This window comes from Lissotriton helveticus, chromosome 2_1 (assembly GCF_964261635.1).
Source record: "Lissotriton helveticus chromosome 2_1, aLisHel1.1, whole genome shotgun sequence".
In the NCBI taxonomy this organism is placed as follows: domain Eukaryota; kingdom Metazoa; phylum Chordata; class Amphibia; order Caudata; family Salamandridae; genus Lissotriton; species Lissotriton helveticus.
The window spans coordinates 1222661200-1222682663 of NC_136059.1; the positions used below are offsets into that span (position 1 = coordinate 1222661200).

General features: G+C 44.7%; 1 protein-coding gene across 1 annotated transcript in view; it reads right to left on the reverse strand.

The window, feature by feature from the left end:
• Window positions 1-21464, reverse strand: part of EGF (epidermal growth factor) — a 627377-nt gene that overhangs the window by 4469 nt on the left and 601444 nt on the right. The window contains exon 22 of the mRNA XM_078677482.1: window positions 1882-1981. Within this exon, the coding sequence (XP_078533608.1) occupies window positions 1882-1981 (100 nt within the window). The remainder of the gene's footprint in view (window positions 1-1881; window positions 1982-21464) is intronic.

The window sequence follows — 21464 nt, forward strand, 5'->3', positions numbered from 1 at the left end:
TCAGTGGAGAAAGATTTGTCAGAGGATCATTGCCTCTGGTAAATGGAAGTGCTGCAGATTGTCTAATCGTAAAGGCCCCAGATGGTTAGATTAGTAAAGGAGAGAAATACCATGATAACAATTTTATCACGCTTACGCTGCAACAGAATGAATGAAAAAATTGAAGCAAAAAGGATAGCAGGAATGAAAGTAAAAAGGGAAGAAGGAATGAAAGAAAAAAGGAAAGTGAGATAGAAGGAAAGAGAACAAAAGAAAAAGGAAAGAAGGAAAGAATCAAAAAATGAAAAGAAAGAATGAATGAAAAAGGAAAGAAAGAAAGAAAGGAAGAAGGAGAAACGTGTCACAAGTGCTGTAAACCTAACCCAATAAAAGCTTTCTTCCTAGACAAAGTTTATTCAGGAACCATTCAAGGACAATTGGTGAAATTGAGTCTGAAGAATTGTCCACTTATGAATTCAATTGTATAATACTGAAGCTTTTGCTAACTTAATACAGAACATTTTCAAATGGGCACAATCTGTTATGATGTGAAATCATTTTGGAATGTCCTTTGTTTATCTGAGAAAGTCAGATAAACAATGGACTTTCCCAAGAGGATTTTACAAGAGCATTGGCAGGAGACAGGAACTGATAAAATGTGGAAATGGCCTGTGCTCATATCTGCTATAAAGTGTCCTGCTGTCACATCAGACTCTAAACACAAATGCAACATTGAAAAAATAAATTGACAATAAAAACATTGACCCAGAAGGGAACTAGATTTAGGGTCATCCTAGCGGGGTGTGGGTCCCGGGGGTGGCATTAGGATGTGCCCGCCACTGTGGCGGGCACATCCTGAATTTCTAGCATTGTGGCGGGCGGTGCTCTCTGCACCACTCGCCACAATGCTAGAAATGCTTTTCAGCATTTGCATAAACAAAGCGGCAGGCACCGCGCGGTGCCTGCCGCTTTGTTTATGCAAATGAAGGGGGGTACCACAGGTACCCCCCCATGTGCAATTCCCACCCCTCCTTCACTCTGGGGGCCCGCAGCGGGCCCCCAGAGTGAAGACCGCATGCCTTTGCCGCCATGGAAAGGCATCTACCAAAGCCCATTGTAATATGGCTGGCAGTGTCTATTAGACACCGCCACCATATTAAACATTTTCCGCCCCGACCGGGGCGGAAAAGTGGTGTGCAGGGTATTTTTCTCCACTGCGGTTCCCCCCCCCCGCCATTGTAATATGGCGGGGGGAATTCAGGGAAGGATGTCGGGTGGATTGCCCCCGCCAGGCTGGCGGTGGCTAACGCCAGCCTGGCGGGTGCAATCCGCCCGACATCCTAATGGGCCCCATAGTGTGGATGTGCTCCTTGTGAAGGAGCAAATTGTAGTCACTCAAAGTGAAGCTATCCAGTGGCTGAAGTGGGCTGACCCTATGCTGTACACTGTAATGGGAGGAAGCAAAATGTGAATAACACCGACAGACCAATGGATGAAGAAGGTTGTCTGAAAGCCCCTTTAAATATTTAATGTGCATATATATTTTTTTAATTAAAAGGTCTTGGCTAACGCAAGACCTAAAAATGAAAAAGTTGTAGAAAATGCTAGAAGCAGGAAAAGTAATAGAAAATAGAAGGAGAGCAGGGGTTAAGCAAAGTATTGTAGTAAACAGCCCAATAAAACACAGAAGAAAGAGAAGACTAGACAGGAGTAGAAAATAGTACATAAAAGGCAGAACAATAGAAAAGGAACACTAGAATAAAGGACAGAAGCGAAAAAAATGAAAAGAAAACAAAGTACTGTGATGGATAAAAACAGTACAAATAAAAAAATAGAAACATGTCCAAATAGTTGAAAAGAAAAGAATACACATTGAACAGTAAACATTCTTATTTTGCTCACAGTGCTCTGTAGGACAAGAGGAACAATGACCAGCTGGCTCCCGGTTGATCACTTCCACAACTGTTGCATCATCCACATTGCATTCCAGAACCACGATCAACTGCAAAAGGAGCACAAGGAAATGTTGGAATTTTCACTTAGCAAATGGCAACGACTCACATGAATATTAAGTCTGAGTGTTTCCACTTGTAAAAGTTAGTGAGCACCCATGAAATCTCAAGTTTGTGGGTATTTACCGGTGATTTGCAAGTAGTTTCCTATCCTGAAAAATGCTTCTAAATTCACTTATCAGTGGTATGAGTAAATGTGTTTTTTTGAGGTGGAAATCAGGAGTGATATCCTTCACAGCCCCTAAACTTGACGAGGTGTAAAGGAAGGAGTTTATCCACAAAAATACATTTTCTCATTGGAGAAAAGACGTTTTCCGGTGCAAATACATTTCTGTGCCTTATTTCTGATGCCCAACCCTCGTGATTGAAATGTACAACTTTTTAGAAAATTTTGTTGCTGAGGGCTTTCAGTTTTAAGAGTGTTTTGGACAGTGAGAATTCTTATTTTTATAGCGAAGCAAGCATGCATTTCTTTCTTATGTAAAAAGGTCCAAGTAAAACAGAGCACTTTACGTAGAGTAGTATAATGTGAAAAAGAAACATAAGCATAAAATCAGCGGTGTAAGATCAAGCTTTACTTTACATTACTGTAGAGGGGCCATCAAACAGAGAACAGTTAGTGTATGAGGCAATTAACATAACAATCAAAGAGGAAATATGATATAGGAAGTATGAATGTCAATTCACGAAAAAGTCAGAGTTAGCAGAAATGACATCACACATACTTTGACCAGAACAACATCACAGTATGTGACATGACAGAGCACCAATGTCTTCCCAAGAGAGGCAGGCAGGCATGGGAAAACATTGATACTAGGTTCTGCTACATCATTGTGCCTCGTGTTTAAATGCTGTGAGGACCCTAGACTAATTACTTTCCCTGGTGAAAATTGCCTTCTGCTCAATGTAAATGTTTCTTTTTCTGTCTTTCAAAAGTGTTTCTGAAAAATGTTGTCACAAAAGCCATTCAAAAATGGCCACCCAGGAGCTTACATGTGTGCTGATCGGAGGATCACTTCAATGATTTTTGTAAACTTTACTACATAAAAACATTTTTAAATGTACATGTGTGCGTAAACATGTGTGCGTGTTTAGTATGCAATTTTTCAATTGTTTTGTGATAACGTTTTACAAGATTCATTTCTAAAGAACACAAACAACAGTAAAAGCATAAGATCAGAAGTCAAAGCAAGAAGTCAAAGAAGTCAAACCTCCTGTGATTCTGGGCAAATCACTTAATCTCCCCGTGCCTAAAATGAAAGTGTGTCCTCATGTAACGTAACTGGAAAAATATGTAAAGCGCTCTGATACCTGATTCGGTTCGGGTCTAGTTCGCGCTATATAAAACTCTGCAAAAAAAAAAAGCAAGGCCTATTGGCCTTATCAATGCTTGCTGATTTTTGTAATGGACAGCAGCAGGAGCCAGGGCTTCAAACATGGAATGTTGTTCTTACATGGCCATGTGCTCCATTTAGCAGAAGGCTCTGGAGAAGGAGAAGAAGATGCGTTAATGGACCTCACTTCAGTATATCAGGATTAAGAGAGGCCTTGTACTGCTTATGCACGTTTAAGCAGGGAATGAGGGTGTTTGCTAACCTACCAGCAGGAGAACATTTTAATTCATTAGCATGAGCATCACATGCACTTAAGAATGTTTTTTGTTCCAAAATAAATACATCTGAAGGGTAATTCATGTTGTAATTTCGGATGCGCAGCCAGAGAAATACTGGTTCAGGCTGTACTTTTTTGTGGAAGATAGGAATTTAAAGTAAGAGGATATTTAACTGCTTAGTTAGCACAAACGTCCTGCGATTTTCAGCTTCTTGGTCAGGTAGTGGCAGTGGCAAGAGTGTCAACATGTGTGCAAAAAGCATGCATCAGTGAGTGCAAAAATGTGTAATGGGATTGATAGAGCAGAAAATTGTAGACAATATTGGGGTTTATCAGCAACAGACGGCGATAAATATCGCAAAGTGTGCTTAGCGCTTTTATATTTATCAACATCTATCGCTGGAATTTATCGCCCGGTTAGCACATTATCAACAACGCGTTACTCCAGTGTGATAATATTCCAGTGATATCCAGGGAAATGGGCCACCATAGCTGGAAAACCAGCAATTTCGCACTCAAAACGGCAATAGCCTTGGTGATAAGACCCTGTGGTCGTATCACCATAGTCCACCTCCCATGTTAGGTATGCCTTAGTCAGGAATTTGACAGACGTTAAATTCCTGTGTTAAGGCATGGTTAACGCAATGATTATTATCGCTAAGGCTCTTTGCTGATATCGCGAAGATGCCTTAGCGATAATTTCCCATGTAGTTTTCCCAGCCACGCCTACTTTGCATCTCATTAGCGATGTTTATCGCTGAGATGCCAGGCGTTGGGAATTCGGCAGCTAACATGCGCAAATGCATGTTAGCGCCGCCTTGTTGATAGGGAGTTAAAATTATCGTCCCTTTAGCCGCAAAAAGTGCTGCTAAAACGGCGATAATGCCCTTGATGATATGCCCCATTAAACTTACATGGATGATAAAATGTGTCTTGACAATAATGTAGAAGAATGCCTAACAAAACAAACAGTAGGAAAATGTGCATTTCTTAAATGTATAGAAGCAAATGTGCAGCTTATTAGTCAGCAGAAAGCTCCCATTTCCATCGTGCTTACATGACTATTCCTCATATTTTTTTTCCCTTTTCTCTTTCCCTTTAATAAAATATCACCTTTTAGAACTGCTGGACTATTCCAATGTTTAGCTGTAATATGTGTAATTGTCAGAAAATGTGCTGTTTCAAGAAAATATTTTTCATTCTTTCCTCACACCATATGATTTCATCATATTAGATCAAGTCAGCTGCTAAGTGTTATAATAAATAAAATGTTTAGTAGAATTAAGGCTTGTTGAAGAAAGATGCTTCTCATGATATAACCAGGACATGCTAGATTTTAATGTTTCATTTTATAGACCAGTCCATTTTTACACACTGGGACACTGAGCAGTTAACAGAGAAGGTTTGCAAAGGTTCTCATGAGAACCTTCCAAGATGTATCTTTTTGTAATATGCTGTAGCCGCATTCAAATAACATCATGTCGACATGGGCGTTTACCGTTGGAGACGAGAGGAGGCGGACCATTGAAAGGTCCTTCTTCAATGGCTGTAAATTATTTAAGCACCTGCTTTTGCGACATATGTTATATGCCTTACAGTATGTGTGCATAGGTAGAGAGTTATGACATTTGATGCATTCTATGCACATCTACCCTGCCATACCCCTTAGCAACTTTGTTGTGCTAGCCCACATTACTTTAAGCTACTGCTAATGGAGATTGTTCTTGTTTTCCTTACCATTTGTGAGGATACTTCCTTTCTTTAAGCCGAATCATAGCTATTGCTGTGATTAATACCCTTCTAGCTTGTATTGATGGTTGCTACTGCAATTGTTGGGGAACTCGGCTGCGTTTCCAGAACTGCTGTTAATGAGGAGTTCGCTCTCTTGTGACTATTAGCTTGATGCTCTTAATCTTTGCTGTTTTCCACAAAAACTCTTTATGGGTTTCATGTTAGGTTATGTCCTTTAGATTAAGATAGGAACTATTTCTTTTATTGAACATGCTGTAATTTTTCAAGCTGCCTCTAACCACATTTTTCTCAGATGTGTCTGTAACTGGATATATCTGACTAATCTGAATAAACAACAAAACTATTACTAATCTCTAAATGAGAAATAAAACTTGTAAAAATGTACCAATCCTCTCATTATTGACTGAACTCTAAACGGCTGTAAGTGGATGAATTTTGATTTATGCTCCATTCTAACACAGTGGAAAATATCTGTCAACCAAGAGACAGAGTTGGCACTAACTTGGAGTTCTCTGTTGTAAGTTAAAGGGTTAAACTGTTTATAAATTTCATGCTGCTGAATGCAAGGATGCCCTGATGAACAACGTGAATTTTTGGAATGCCAGCGAGAATAGAATTGGCATTGTTTAAGATAGAGAGTACCAAAGATGTGATTATTTCCTCTTGTGCTTGTTCTAATTGACAAGATTTTAACTCATGGATAACTCTGAGCTGACATTTGGCATTTCTAGCCATGTTGTTAGTGCTTTTATGAAGATTGAGCCAATTATTCAGAATACATACAAATGATTTGTAGCTTTCAATGATAGGGAATCATCCAAGACATTAGTAGAATCCACTCAGCTGTTACCCAGAGTGGAAGAGGAATGTGGTAAGATAGGTAGAAACTCAGTTTTGTTGATATTGAGTTTCAGGTGATAATTATCATCCAGGACTGTATGTTGTCCAGGGTTGTGGCCAGTAAACAGATATCAACCAAGGGGAAACCTTCAACTGAAGTTGGATGTCATCAGCATATTGAAATATCGGAGTCTTTGATGATGTCACACAGAGGTTCAAGATACAGATTGAAGAGTGTGAGGCTAGGACAGGGATGTATGTGAATTAGGGGAAAAATAAAAGCTAAGAAATCACATTGGTGGAAACCAAATCATTGAAAGCCAATTTCAAGAAAACATTTTGAAGGAAAGATTAAATTAAAATCAAAACAGAAATAAACAATATTACTTTAATGTATGTATAAATGAGAAAGTAAATTAAATCTGCAATTAACATATGTGAACAATAGGAAACAGTGGTGTACCCCATATCAATATGCATAGGCAAAATAGTTTTTCAAAGTTTTAAAATATACTCCGTTATTACAATTACAAAGAATGCATGGTATCAAGGTAAAGTTTTTCTAATAATATTGTTTTGCTATGAAAAAACATATACATTCTCTTTCTCTATCTCTCACTCTTTCTCTTGTTTTCTCTATACATATATAATAATGTATATGTTGGGACGGAAAAGTCCTCTGCATAGGAAAAGACGAGTAGGCCTGCCCTGAGTGCCCACCTGTACTGCTGGCTGGATCCCTAATGCTGTTTTTTTTTTGTTATAGGCATTCATGGATCCTGCACGTGTGCCATGACATAGGCCTGTCTCACAGATTGTGGTCTTGTTGAATGAGGAGGGATTCCCAAAGCACTGACCTCATAGTGGTGGATAGCGATAACCTTCACCAGGAGTTATGCAGCACAAGAGCGGTGGTGGCAGCATACCGTATAGTGATCAGCATTAGTGAACATGTCTTTTTTACCCTGTGTCGCTGGACTGAGGCCTACAGGCTCACTTACTTTTTTTACAGTGCAGTTGCTGTCTGCTTAACTTATCCTCAGCCTACATTAGGTAGATATGGAGTGCAGCGCAGCGCAGGAGTACTGAATCGGCACTGGATGTATGTGGGCCTCGGAAGGGCACAGGACAGGAATAGTACTGTGCGGTTTATGTGTGGTTAGGGCATGTACTGCGTGTATGTATGCCTGTGGGGAATACATTTCCTGAGAAGATGTAGTGCTGTGCATGTGCATTGAAAGCATGGGCTGGGAGTAGGCATGCTTGCGTGAAGTGCAACACATGAAGGGTGAACTGTTGTGCAGAATACCACACCTTGGTAAACTACAAAAAAGCTACAGTGCATACAGACTGAATGTGTGATGAATATATGTCTGACTTTAATGTTACAACCATGGAGATAACAGTGCTGGACACTAAGGGCCTAATTACGAGTCGACAGCCAAACTGGTGGTGGGGCAGCGGTGGCGGTCTTCTGATCGCCACATTATGACCTTGGTGGTCGTGCTGCTCTAGGACCGCCGCCTCCTCAAGGGAATCACTGTTGACCACAGCGGTCCTGCCAAGCATATTACGACTTTCCTCACTGCCACTGATTTCCTAGAGGTCTTCCCTCCATAAAAACAGTGGCAGTGAGGAAAGAAAAGGGGACCCTGCAAGGCCCCCTTGTGCCTCACTCCATGTAGATGCACACAGCGAGGCACAACATGTACCCCCCCTGTGTGCATGCACCCCCAGTTCCAGCATGGCATGGACTTCACAGTCCATGCCGTGCTGGAACTTACTTTGACGTTCCCATTGCGGTGCCTCTTTTATAGGCACTGCTGTGGAAACGCCAAGCGAACCGCCCTCCACTGACTAAAAAAGTCATAATATGGCAAGCAGTTCTCATGTGGGTTTGGGGGTGCGGTTGCGGGGTAGTCCCGCTGCTGCACCGCAAAACTCGTAATCTGGCCCTAAGTGTGCTGTGACTGTACACTGAGTGCAACTCTGCCTGCAGTGGTACATTACATGGAGTACTTTGGTTTGCCTGGTAAAGACATGAGAAGTAGGGGAATATCCCAGACAGATTCATGGTGACTCCGTATGCCAGAAGGGACCGCCAGTGAAGTTGTTCCTGTTAAGGCGCTTAGACTCATAAACAACGTGGTGAAGGTGTTTACACCAGAGGAGTCTGCGCCAGATTGACAAAGTATCCGGCAACCTCGAATGTCAGATGGGGCTGCCAGTCCCAAAGTTGCCAAGAAGTTTGGGCCATCGTCCAAGAAAAGGCTGAGGCTGAGTTCAGCTGGTCGAGCCTGTACAGTGAGAGAACTGCCCCTGATTGACCGCCTGAGGGCTGCAGAGGATGCCGCAGATGATGCGGCACCCTCACTGGGCTCCACTCAGTAGCTGAAGGAAGGATTTCCCCTTCCCAGTGAAGAAGGCTGACTTATCATGTTTTGTTTGCTGTGAGCTGCTAACTGGAGAACTTTAGCAGCGCCGCTCAGGAGAGAGAGCCTGCAGCACCGGGCACTGCCCCATGTGTCCCGAGCAGCCCAATTTCCTGAACAGGGTCAGAACTCATGGGAATTACGTTGAGGGCACTCCCTGCAAAGCTGAACACTTCCGAGCTGCTGGAACGGGTAAGACTTGACCTGGACATGTTGGGTCCCGGTGCCTCGCTGTTAACAGTGCTGCTGCGCCATCGGCACTTGTGACTAATTCATGAAGTTAAAGAGGAACTTTTGAGTGCAGCCTATTACCACACATTCCCTGGATTTGGCCACCTGGGAGTGGAGAATAACCCTGCCCACAGTACAATGAAGAGGGTGGGACAGGGATTTGCCTGACAACTATAAGAGAGCCCTGATCTCATGGTGATTGTGTTGTTGCTTCTGAATGTCATTCTTACTTTGCCTGTGTAGAGTTAAAAATAAAATACATATTTTGCTTATAGATGCAAGTATTTGACTGAACATTGATTTATTGTTCATACTGTTTGCGCTTTGAGTTATGAGTCATGTTTACTTACCAAGTCAAGTCAAAATGACTTTATTTTGGCTATCCAAGCCATACAAGTTTGTACTACAATAAAATAAGCATACTGTTAGATGATTGATAAAAAAGTCAATTCAACAATAAAATATAATAAAATAAATAGTTAAAAACAATTTACTTTAAATTTTTCAAAATCGCATCCCAAACAAACCTACATCCCCCAAAGGGGGTCTTGTGGCAGTTGGACTACTGAGGAGGAGGCAGTCGGACTGCCACAGCAAGTATGGCGGTCTTCAGACTACCGTACTTGCAATCAGCCCCTAGGATTTTTGTAAAAAAATATATAAACACACTTCCCTTGATTTGGAACTCAGTTATTGATTGGCTGTGGGTACTATTTAACTATTTGATTTCTATTCTGATAAACTGGTGTTTCATGTTGGGAGGATGGTGTCTCTTGCCACAGGATCAACAGAAACAGTGGAGTTGAACTGGCAGAGGTAAAATATGGGGTTTCGGGATATTTGGGGTTCAGAAAAATATTAGGTTTTGGTACCCACAATGTAACAGCGTTGTAGATGCAAAATCATATGATGGAAAGACACTACTGCTGTAAATACCCAAATGTATTGCACCGCAAAGTGCTGGCCTGCGCAGGAACGACTGAAATTTGTGGTCTCCAGCTTTACCCTTTGATAAGCTCAAAATGGAAAGGGCTAGAAAGGCTGTTTTAATTGTACTGCATCTCTTATTGTAGTGTGCTTACAGTACATTAGGAGCTATCCAGTCTTAAAATACCTTTTAAAGGATGTTGGCCTTTGGCCTTTTAATAGCAGTACCATCTGTGAAGTAAGTAAGCTTTGGTGTGGTGCTTTCAGCAGTCAGGAAGCCAGAAGACCATTTGAAATCTGGGTTAGTTCTCCGCAGGGCCGGACTGGCCGCAGCAAGCACCAGCCGTTTTCCCGGTGGACCGTAAGAGTGGGGGCCGGTTTTGGACCCGTGGGGGACGTTTTTGTTACCAGAGGCTAGTTTTGCAGCAGTGCTGCAATATTGGCCCCCTGTAACAAAAGTAGCAGCAGTGTTCCCAACCAGCATCCCCACCCGCATACCGTCTGACTTAACTGCCAGTGCTGATTTACGTTCTCAGCCGACCCTGGTTCTGCGGACAAGCAAAATCATCTTTATGGTTTAAATCTTTTATTATTTTGTAGCAAGTGTAACAATAGCCGCCACCTACATCCACCGGCCGGTGAGGTTCAGTTGCATGTACTGGAATAAAGAATATAGAGAAAGATAAATAGAAGAGAGAAGGGGAGGGAGATAGGCCTGCCAACTTCGGGTTGTGTACTTGTGAGTCGTGCGGGCAACATGTGGGCATCCGGAGTGGCCAGGTTCGGCTACCTTCACTCGTCTGTGGGGGAAGGAGTGTTAGTAAGCTGGAGCAGCAAAATCATCTTTAGAACATAAAACTGCTCCACACTCTACCAGATTATTCAAACCATGTGACTGATAGGATGTTCACCAATGAGAATCACCTGCCTGTGTTGAAGTAGTGAAAATACTACAACCTTTTATTTAAAACACAGATCTAACTAGATCTTACTTTCTACCTCCTGTTCTATATACAGTACTAAACCTAATTGCCTAATTTAGAGTGTGGCAGCCCGTCTGTCTGTCGACAAGGGCAGCAGAGACACATACTTAACAGTCCTTGTGTACGACCACCAAGTAGGTGGCGATCTCTATGCCGTCAACCGAGTTTCCACTGTGGAAGCTTGGTTGGAAGAATGCAGTAGCTTAGCAAAGATTTTTGTTCTTCAGAAACAAACTCCCAAAACAGGAGAATGTTTTTGAAATAAAAAAAATAAATGCCCCTGACATGCTGAAAGTTTTCTCCCATCATGTTCCCTTTTCGGGACCACTAGGTTATCCCTAGTGACTCCAGATAGGAAAATAATTGTTTGAATGTCCCCTATAAATAGGGCAGATGATCTCAAGTACATTGACCGATGGTCCAGTGCCAGTTATCTGCACAGTAGAGGCTCCACCAGCTGAAACATGGAACTTCTTCCAACTCTGAACAGAATGGATGGACCACAAGTTTGGTGAACAGGGTACGCCAGCAAGTTTGTGGCAGAGTACCCTGGCCGTCAAACTGTAAATACGGCGCTATGTCTTGTTAGCTCTATATCTCTCTGCAGTGCCTCAGTGCCGTCTATATTGCTTTGTCTTTCTATCTAGATATAGCTATGCATATGTGTCTCTTTAATTTTATTTTCTCTTTATTTTATGCTTTTATTTTCTTCCTCTCCATTGCTTTGTGCTTATTTCTATAGATGTGTTTATATATGTGTCTACATGCATACATTTGCATCTTTCAATGTATACCTATTTCTCTCCACACATACCTCCATATATTCATCCACTCATTCATTAATCCATTTACACATTTTTTCAGATTTAGTTACCCCACTTTTTCTCAAACTGCTATGATCAACATTTATTGTTAGAGTAAGTATGTTCCTACTGATACTGATTGTGAGAACTTTGACTGATTTATACAGCACAATGCTGCAGGTTGTGACAACAAGCGAAAAGGCATGACCTCTAACACATTTCAGACCATTCAGCTCTAGACATACAGATCTCTGCCTGTGTAGTTTGCTAAAGGTGTATTCCTTTTTCTGGCAATGCAGGAAAGAGGTTGCCTGGTCCCTTCATCTTTGAAAATGAAATCCACAGTGCAATCACCTTTCATTCCAGTTAGCAACCTCAGTGCCAGTATGTGTTCTTTGATGTCATAACATTTGTTATTTATTTTTTATTATTAACATTTTTCTCTACTGGGTCCATAATTAGGAGTGGCCTACCAAATCAGACGGAGCTTATAACAGTAATTCTGGGGCAGGAAAACAAGGGGATTCTCACCGGCCTCAAGTAATGAGGGTCTGGGAAGGAGTCAGCACACCTACATAACCACTTTCCAGTTACAGGTACCATGCTTTCAGCGTTGCTTACTAGTCAGCAAAGTCAAGAGCTAGCAAGTATCCAAAGCAAGATATCGAGCGCATTGAAGGCCTCATTCCGAGTCCCCTGTTAATCCTGATTGGATGGATAATAGTAGTTACTGGACAAATAGGATTAAAGCAGCGGTCAAAGGGGGCGGGATCGGAGGGACATGCTTTTTTATGCATGAGAAACTGTTCCCCTACTTTTTGTCAAGAGTCAACCATCCAGGGAGGTTTAATTTGGATGGTTTAAATGCTTCAGCTGAAGTGTCATTCAGTGAGTCTGATGGGCTGTGAAACCTAAGTCAGGAAGACAGCTAAACAAGCCTTCCTGCCAGGGTGCCTGCTTGCCTGAAAGAAATGCAAATATGCACTATGAGATAATCTGCAAATGTTAAAGGGTAATCTGAAAATGTAAAACATGCCTTGGAGCTTGTACTAGCTTTAATTGATCGAATCCCTCTAAACTTTGTGATGACAAAGATTTATAGTTTTTGAGTGGTAGTGCAAAGAGTTTACAACTGAGAAGCGAATTGTAATCGTATTTATATAACGCTTACTGTCCCTGACGAAGTGCTGAAGGGACAATTATGTAAAAAACATGAATTACATAGAGTCTGGCTAATACTAAAATCTCTATTTTGAAAGAACCGTTTTATCTTAAACCTTTTTTGCGCATTTTGTAGCAGCCTATCTCATGCTGTGTGCAATGCAAGTTTAAAGTAATGACTTACATATTCACAGTGCTTTGTCACAGGTTTTGACCTTGTAGCACTAAAAATACACAAGTCAGTATTCTCCACTGCACCAACCAAGATTTAATTCTGCGGCTCTCTGGTTACACACAGACCTCTTCAGTGCATTAACTAATAGAGGTTTCATTATATGCTATAGATATAGCATTTTCCCACTGAGTAACGTCTTTATTTATGTTTCATTTAAACTGAGCGTTATTTTATATGTAATTGCCTAACAATGAAAGACCAAAAAAAGAACAGAATATTTTGGGTTTTTTAGCCACACCTTTGACCTCACTCCATTGCATGCAGCATCGTAGTTCCCATACTTCTTTTAATGCACTTCGACAACTGGATTAAAGTTCTGCAGCAACTCCACACACATGTTGTGTTTCGCTCAGACTCCACCTGCTTGAAAGCAAGTGCAAGCTTAGGGTAGAAAATGAATAACTAGCAAAGAAAACTATGGATCAGGTAATACAGTTTTTTGGAAATAAAAGTTAGGGAGAGTAAAAGAAAGAGAAGGGGCAAGAAAAATTAACATATTTCAGGCAATGTTTAATGTGAGCAGGTGGTTTCCGGTGCTGGCCGCCAGCACTTAATTGTCAGCATCAGCTCCTGTGACAGTTCACCACGTGGTGGCACTGTCTGAAATGTGCACAACAGCCCTGTTTATTAAATGGAATTGAAAATGAAAAATGCCAACCTCTCAAGACATTATTATAGCTTTGTGCCGCCTTAAATCGACTGAGTTGTCACACTTGTGATGGTTAGCTCTTATTTTGGTACTGTAATTGACAGCACTGGCATGGGCACTCCGTGGTGCAGGTTGCACTGGCCTTCCGAGAAGGGCCCCATGGCACTTCATTTTTTTACAAATTAAGCATTGGTTTCAGGGCAATAGTGTGTAGAAGCTGTGAGGGCTGGCGTTGGCAACTGCTTGAAGGGATCACGCTCTGGGCATGCCGTCAAACGGCCCGCTTACTGCCAGAAACGTATTCCATTTCTAAACCAACGGGCGCTCCACCAACCGCATTTTCCTGCACGTCCAGGAACAAATGCTGCCATGGCTGAAATTCATAACATTTGTGATTTGATACCTGCAGGAACAAAGCGGCCGCACGCCCAGCAGCTGAAGGCTCTCGTGGCTGTTCCAAAGAAACAGCAGGCCTCTGCCACCATGAAAAATATCTGCCTGCGCACCTTCGGGCAAGTCGGCATGATGGATTGTGCATTGCTGCGACCTGTGGCTTTCGGCAGCTCGTGTGAAGAGCGTGTGTATATCACTGCACAGCTAAAATACCGGCCACATTCAAGTCACACGTGTAGGGACTATCACTATTGATGTCGCAGTGAACACAGAGGAATCCATATACACCAACTGTCCTACATTTACGACATTTATAATTTACGACCCGGTGCAACAGCAACAGGCGCTCGCCAGGGGTGGCCCCGATCAGGGCCACCAACATAGGACGTCCGGGCATCTGAAACGTATACTTTAGTTGCACCAGCACAGGACCAGCACTTACTCTCCCCGTGGCCGATGTGCTTCTGTCCATCCCTGATCTTGACATATGCACCTACTGCCACCCCCTTACCTGACTGGGTGTCTTCGACTGACAGGCACGTGGCCTGCGATGTGCATGACGCAGGCAACGGCTGGGGCTTCTTTCTGCGTAATGGGCGTCTTTTGACCAGCTAAGAAGCTCAACAGTCTGAACTAGTGCAGCACCACAAACCACTTCCTTCCAGTACATGCTTGTGTACTGGGCGCGATAAAAATATTTTAAACAGGTTTGGGGATGGGGCACACGGGAACAATTTAAAAGCTTCACCTCATGTCACATAAAACCTTAAATGAAGTGCATCAGCCTCACTACCTTAAAACAAGCATTTACAATGCAATGGTTTTGCCTTTGTTAAAGTTAGAGCTATTGGCATTGCTCTTGACACTCTGAAGCTCCACTCTGAAGCTCCACTCTGAAGCTCCACTCTGAAGCTCCACTCTGAAGCTCCACTCTGCACTCTGAAGCTCCACTCTGCACTCTGAAGCTCCACTCTGCACTCTGAAGCTACACTCTGCACTCTGAAGCTCCACTCTGCACTCTGAAGCTCCACTCTGAAGCTCCACTCTGCACTCTGAAGCTGCACTCTGAAGCTCCACTCTGAAGCTCCACTCTGAAGCTCCACTCTGAAGCTCCACTCTGAAGCTCCACTCTGAAGCTCCACTCTGCACTCTGAATCTGCACTCTGAAGCTCCACTCTGCACTCTGAAGCTCCACTCTGCACTCTGAAGCTCCACTCTGAATCTGCACTCTGAAGCTCCACTCTGCACTCTGAAGCTCCACTCTGAATCTGCACTCTGAAGCTCCACTCTGCACTCTGAAGCTCCACTCTGAATCTGCACTCTGATGCTCCACTCTGAATCTGCACTCTGAAGCTCCACTCTGCACTCTGAATCTGCACTCTGAATCTCCACTCTGAATCTGCACTCTGAATCTGCACTCTGAATCTCCACTCTGAAGCTCCACTCTGAATCTGCACTCTGAAGCTCCACTCTGAATCTGCACTCTGAAGCTCCACTCTGAATCTGCACTCTGAAGCTCCACTCTGAATCTGCACTCTGAAGCTCCACTCTGAATCTGCACTCTGAAGCTCCACTCTGCACTCTGAAGCTCCACTCTGCACTCTGAAGCTGCACTCTGAAGCTGCACTCTGAAGCTGCACTCTGAAGCTGCACTCTGAAGCTGCACTCTGAAGCTGCACTCTGAAGCTCCACTCTGAAGCTCCACTCTGAAGCTCCACTCTGCACTCTGAAGCTCCACTCTGAAGCGCCACTCTGAAGCGCCACTCTGAAGCGCCACTCTGAAGCTCCACTCTGAAGCTCCACTCTGAAGCTCCACTCTGCAGCTCCACTCTGAATCTGCAGCTCCACTCTGAATCTGCAGCTCCACTCTGAATCTGCAGCTCCACTCTGAATCTGCAGCTCCACTCTGAATCTGCAGCTCCACTCTGAATCTGAAGCTCCACTCTGCACTCTGAAGCTCCACTCTGAAGCTCCACTCTGAAGCTCCACTCTGAAGCTCCACTCTGAAGCTCCACTCTGAAGCTCCACTCTGCACTCTGAAGCTGCACTCTGAAGCTCCACTCTGCACTCTGAAGCTGCACTCTGAAGCTCCACTCTGCACTCTGAAGCTGCACTCTGAAGCTGCACTCTGAAGCTGCACTCTGCACTCTGAAGCTCCACTCTGAATCTGCACTCTGAAGCTCCACTCTGCACTCTGAAGCTCCACTCTGAATCTGCACTCTGAAGCTCCACTCTGCACTCTGAAGCTCCACTCTGAATCTGCACTCTGATGCTCCACTCTGAATCTGCACTCTGAAGCTCCACTCTGCACTCTGAAGCTCCACTCTGAAGCTCCACTCTGAAGCTCCACTCTGAAGCTCCACTCTGAAGCTCCACTCTGAAGCTCCACTCTGAAGCTCCACTCTGAATCTGCACTCTGAAGCTCCACTCTGAATCTGCACTCTGAAGCTCCACTCTGAATCTGCACTCTGAAGCTCCACTCTGAATCTGCACTCTGAAGCTCCACTCTGCACTCTGAAGCTCCACTCTGAAGCTGCACTCTGAAGCTGCACTCTGAAGCTGCACTCTGAAGCTGCACTCTGAAGCTCCACTCTGAAGCTCCACTCTGAAGCTCCACTCTGAAGCTCCACTCTGAAGCTCCACTCTGAAGCTCCACTCTGCACTCTGAAGCTCCACTCTGCACTCTGAAGCTCCACTCTGCACTCTGAAGCTCCACTCTGCACTCTGAAGCTCCACTCTGCACTCTGAAGCTCCACTCTGAAGCTCCACTCTGCACTCTGAAGCTCCACTCTGAAGCTCCACTCTGAAGCTCCACTCTGAAGCTCCACTCTGAAGCTCCACTCTGAAGCTCCACTCTGCAGCTCCACTCTGAATCTGCAGCTCCACTCTGAATCTGCAGCTCCACTCTGAATCTGCAGCTCCACTCTGAATCTGCAGCTCCACTCTGAATCTGCAGCTCCACTCTGAATCTGCAGCTCCACTCTGAATCTGCAGCTCCACTCTGAATCTGCAGCTGCACTCTGAAGCTCCACTCTGAAGCTCCACTCTGAAGCTCCACTCTGAAGCTCCACTCTGAAGCTCCACTCTGAAGCTCCACTCTGAAGCTCCACTCTGCACTCTGAAGCTCCACTCTGCACTCTGAAGCTCCACTCTGAAGCTCCACTCTGCACTCTGAAGCTCCACTCTGAAGCTCCACTCTGAAGCTCCACTCTGCCATGGTTGTAGAGGCGTCCCGCGGGGACCACCGAGTATGCAGGAGTTGCAGGTGAAGGGAGCGCTGAATAGCGCCACCATTGCCGCAGAGCACACAGATTGATTCCGTGGAGTACCAAGAAACAGCGGTACTTTTACCGACGGTAAAGGAAGTCGAAAATACTCTACACGTGGAACTAGACCCATTAAACACGCCATGCGGTGATGAGGTGGCGTAAGAATAAAAAATGGTGACACTACGGCCCACTTGTAATTCACAGCGCACATAAACGTCTCTTGACTGGGTGAGAGTACTCTGCTTAATTCAGAGACTCTGTCCATCACCACCCCTTGTTGTAAATTATTTTGTCCACCCTAAGCGTGGAAGGGTATACTCAGATGTGAGTCCCTTGCTCATTGCACCATCAGGATTCAAGCAAGCCGGGCCGAAGACGCCTGAAATGGCAGAAACCGGTCCCCGGAAGTTTGTTTCCTTCCCAGTGTAAGAATTGGCTTTTGTAGTCTGGTCTGCCCTGTTCCCATGATGCACTGGGCCAGGGACAGACTAATTTGCATACAGCCAGGTTCTGAAACTGGGATGGTGCAATGAGCTAAAAAACGGTGTTGGATCTAGCCCTGATCTCTTGACTGGGTGAGAGTACTCTGCTTAATTCAGAGACTCTGTCCATCACCACCCCTTGTTGTAAATTATTTTGTCCACCCTAAGCGTGGAAGGGTATACTCAGATGTGAGTCCCTTGCTCATTGCACCATCAGGATTCAAGCAAGCCGGGCCGAAGACGCCTGAAATGGCAGAAACCGGTCCCCGGAAGTTTGTTTCCTTCCCAGTGTAAGAATTGGCTTTTGTAGTCTGGTCTGCCCTGTTCCCATGATGCACTGGGCCAGGGACAGACTAATTTGCATACAGCCAGGTTCTGAAACTGGGATGGTGCAATGAGCTAAAAAACGGTGTTGGATCTAGCCCTGATCTCTTGACTGGGTGAGAGTACTCTGCTTAATTCAGAGACTCTGTCCATCACCACCCCTTGTTGTAAATTATTTTGTCCACCCTAAGCGTGGAAGGGTATACTCAGATGTGAGTCCCTTGCTCATTGCACCATCAGGATTCAAGCAAGCCGGGCCGAAGACGCCTGAAATGGCAGAAACCGGTCCCCGGAAGTTTGTTTCCTTCCCAGTGTAAGAATTGGCTTTTGTAGTCTGGTCTGCCCTGTTCCCATGATGCACTGGGCCAGGGACAGACTAATTTGCATACAGCCAGGTTCTGAAACTGGGATGGTGCAATGAGCTAAAAAACGGTGTTGGATCTAGCCCTGATCTCTTGACTGGGTGAGAGTACTCTGCTTAATTCAGAGACTCTGTCCATCACCACCCCTTGTTGTAAATTATTTTGTCCACCCTAAGCGTGGAAGGGTATACTCAGATGTGAGTCCCTTGCTCATTGCACCATCAGGATTCAAGCAAGCCGGGCCGAAGACGCCTGAAATGGCAGAAACCGGTCCCCGGAAGTTTGTTTCCTTCCCAGTGTAAGAATTGGCTTTTGTAGTCTGGTCTGCCCTGTTCCCATGATGCACTGGGCCAGGGACAGACTAATTTGCATACAGCCAGGTTCTGAAACTGGGATGGTGCAATGAGCTAAAAAACGGTGTTGGATCTAGCCCTGATCTCTTGACTGGGTGAGAGTACTCTGCTTAATTCAGAGACTCTGTCCATCACCACCCCTTGTTGTAAATTATTTTGTCCACCCTAAGCGTGGAAGGGTATACTCAGATGTGAGTCCCTTGCTCATTGCACCATCAGGATTCAAGCAAGCCGGGCCGAAGACGCCTGAAATGGCAGAAACCGGTCCCCGGAAGTTTGTTTCCTTCCCAGTGTAAGAATTGGCTTTTGTAGTCTGGTCTGCCCTGTTCCCATGATGCACTGGGCCAGGGACAGACTAATTTGCATACAGCCAGGTTCTGAAACTGGGATGGTGCAATGAGCTAAAAAACGGTGTTGGATCTAGCCCTGATCTCTTGACTGGGTGAGAGTACTCTGCTTAATTCAGAGACTCTGTCCATCACCACCCCTTGTTGTAAATTATCTAAAACAAAGTGGCACTGTTATTGCCCATTGCACCGGTCCCTTGCAAGAATGTTAGGACCGAAATAAGTGCTCTAGAAGGGCACTGCCTGTGCTAAAACAGGTAATTTGAATTTTCTCCTTGAAGGCGGTAGGTTCCTTGTTAATGCGTGACACAATCAGGCACTCCCTATTTAACCAACTGTACCAAGCATGGTAGGTATTTTGAGGCACACAGCTAAGAGAATCGTTAACTATAAACCCAAACATGCTGAGTGATGTATTTGAAACATCGGCTAAATTCACAGGTGAGGCTGCACTCCCTGCAGCAGCAGCCAATAGCTGTAGTTGTGAACATCACAGCACAAACCACCACCGCTCTCAGTATGCGGGCATAGTGGGCCCTTGTCAGATGTGTCAACTCCAACCAGTCCTGCTTATTATCCCACGTTCTATGAGGGGATGGTTAGCCCATGTTCATGTTATATTGAAACTACAAGTCCCAGAATGCAACGTCCTGTAGGCTATAAAAAGATACGACTGGCTAAAAGAGGCGCACGTGACAATATGAGCGGGTTCCTCAGAGTGAGAGAGAAGTGAACCTAAGGAATGACCGCAGAAGAGGTAAAACGCAGGCAGCAGCACACGCGCCAGGCAGGGCGGACTTACACTGCTCGCCGAGTCTCCTGAAGGCCACGCTCCTCAAGGCGGCCGCCATGTTAGTGCAGTGGGAGTACATTCCGTTGGAGCTGGCAGAGGCCACCTTCTCCTCTCACTGCCCGGGACCAGCGTCCAGCGCGTTCCCCCTCTAGGACGGTGTGCTTCTGTTATTGCCACCACCGGTCGCGTCAGGGATAGGCGGAGGAGGAGGCAACCTTGTTCTGGGACCCGCCCTCCAACTGGCAGGCAGCAGCCCGCCCAGGCACGCGCCATGTCTTATTCACATGGCCGAGTACATGGCTGGCGTGCGTGTCATGTGTACGAGCTTCCAGGTTGTACACCTTTCGTCCCTCCCCTGTCCCCGAAACACCGGCCCAACAAAGTGATCTCTACTTCATAACAAGCACGGCCCGGCCGGACCAGACTCGGGGGCGTTCCCGGCGTCGCGTGACGTCGGCAAAAGCCAAAGAATGTCGGGAACGCCCCCGTGTCTGGTCCGGCATTGACGGACAGGCCCCTCGTCCAATGGCAAGGCTCCATTTACGGAGCCAGCCAATGAATGAGGAGGGCCGACCCAAAGCACACTACAATTCTCATCAGGTTTTCGCCTGCGCGAAAAAGATGCGCAGAGCGCATCTTTTTGGCGAGGCAAAACCTAAAAAACAGGAGAACGAGACAAGGGGTAAGGGCAGGGGCAGGAACATGGGGCAATAAAACAAGCTAGGAAAAAAGGAGTAGAATTAATGGAAAGGGTAAGATATATCAGGATATAGGTAGGAGTGAAGTCTAGTTAAGAAGTAAGGGTAACCGTGTTAGGCTGTAAATATGTGTAAAGGTACCAAGATAAAAGAACTGGGCAATTTGAAAAGAAAAAACTACAAAGTAGAGAGCAAGGGAGTGAACCGGCCAGACTATGGAAAGAGCAATGAATATAGCAATTAAGACTATATGAGACAGCAGACAGGCAGGAGTGATATGGAGGGTACAAATGGGAAGGAAACATAGAGCTAAAAGGATTCCCCTATAAAAGAGTAGCATGGAATTTATGTGGAGCTGGAAATAAACAGACCATAAGGATTTTTTTTTCTGACATAAGGAACTCTAACCAGGATGGGTTTCACACCTTGGGAATGTTATTTCTTTTTTTCTGGAAAACAGATTTCCTGCAGTGTGTTTTTCTCCAGAATCAGAACCACTTTAAAGTGGTAACCAGGATATGTTTGTTTGGCTGGGATGCAGTTACTTGGGAGATGGCTGGACAGCTCCAGATGTCACTCTTGAGCAGAGAACACCATCCTGAACTGGAGCTTTTGCACTACAAACCCACACTCTCTAGCCATCATTTTAATTTTAATGGAAAGCAGTGGTCTGGTGTATCATTTTTCTAGGCTGCCATAAACATGTTAACTCACATCAATGTAAAGAGATTGCGACGTAACCCACAGCAACAACCGCTTCAAATACTTTTTTATTTCATGAGCTCAGCCATAGGAAACATCCTGATTTAATCTGAAGTGTCCTGAAAT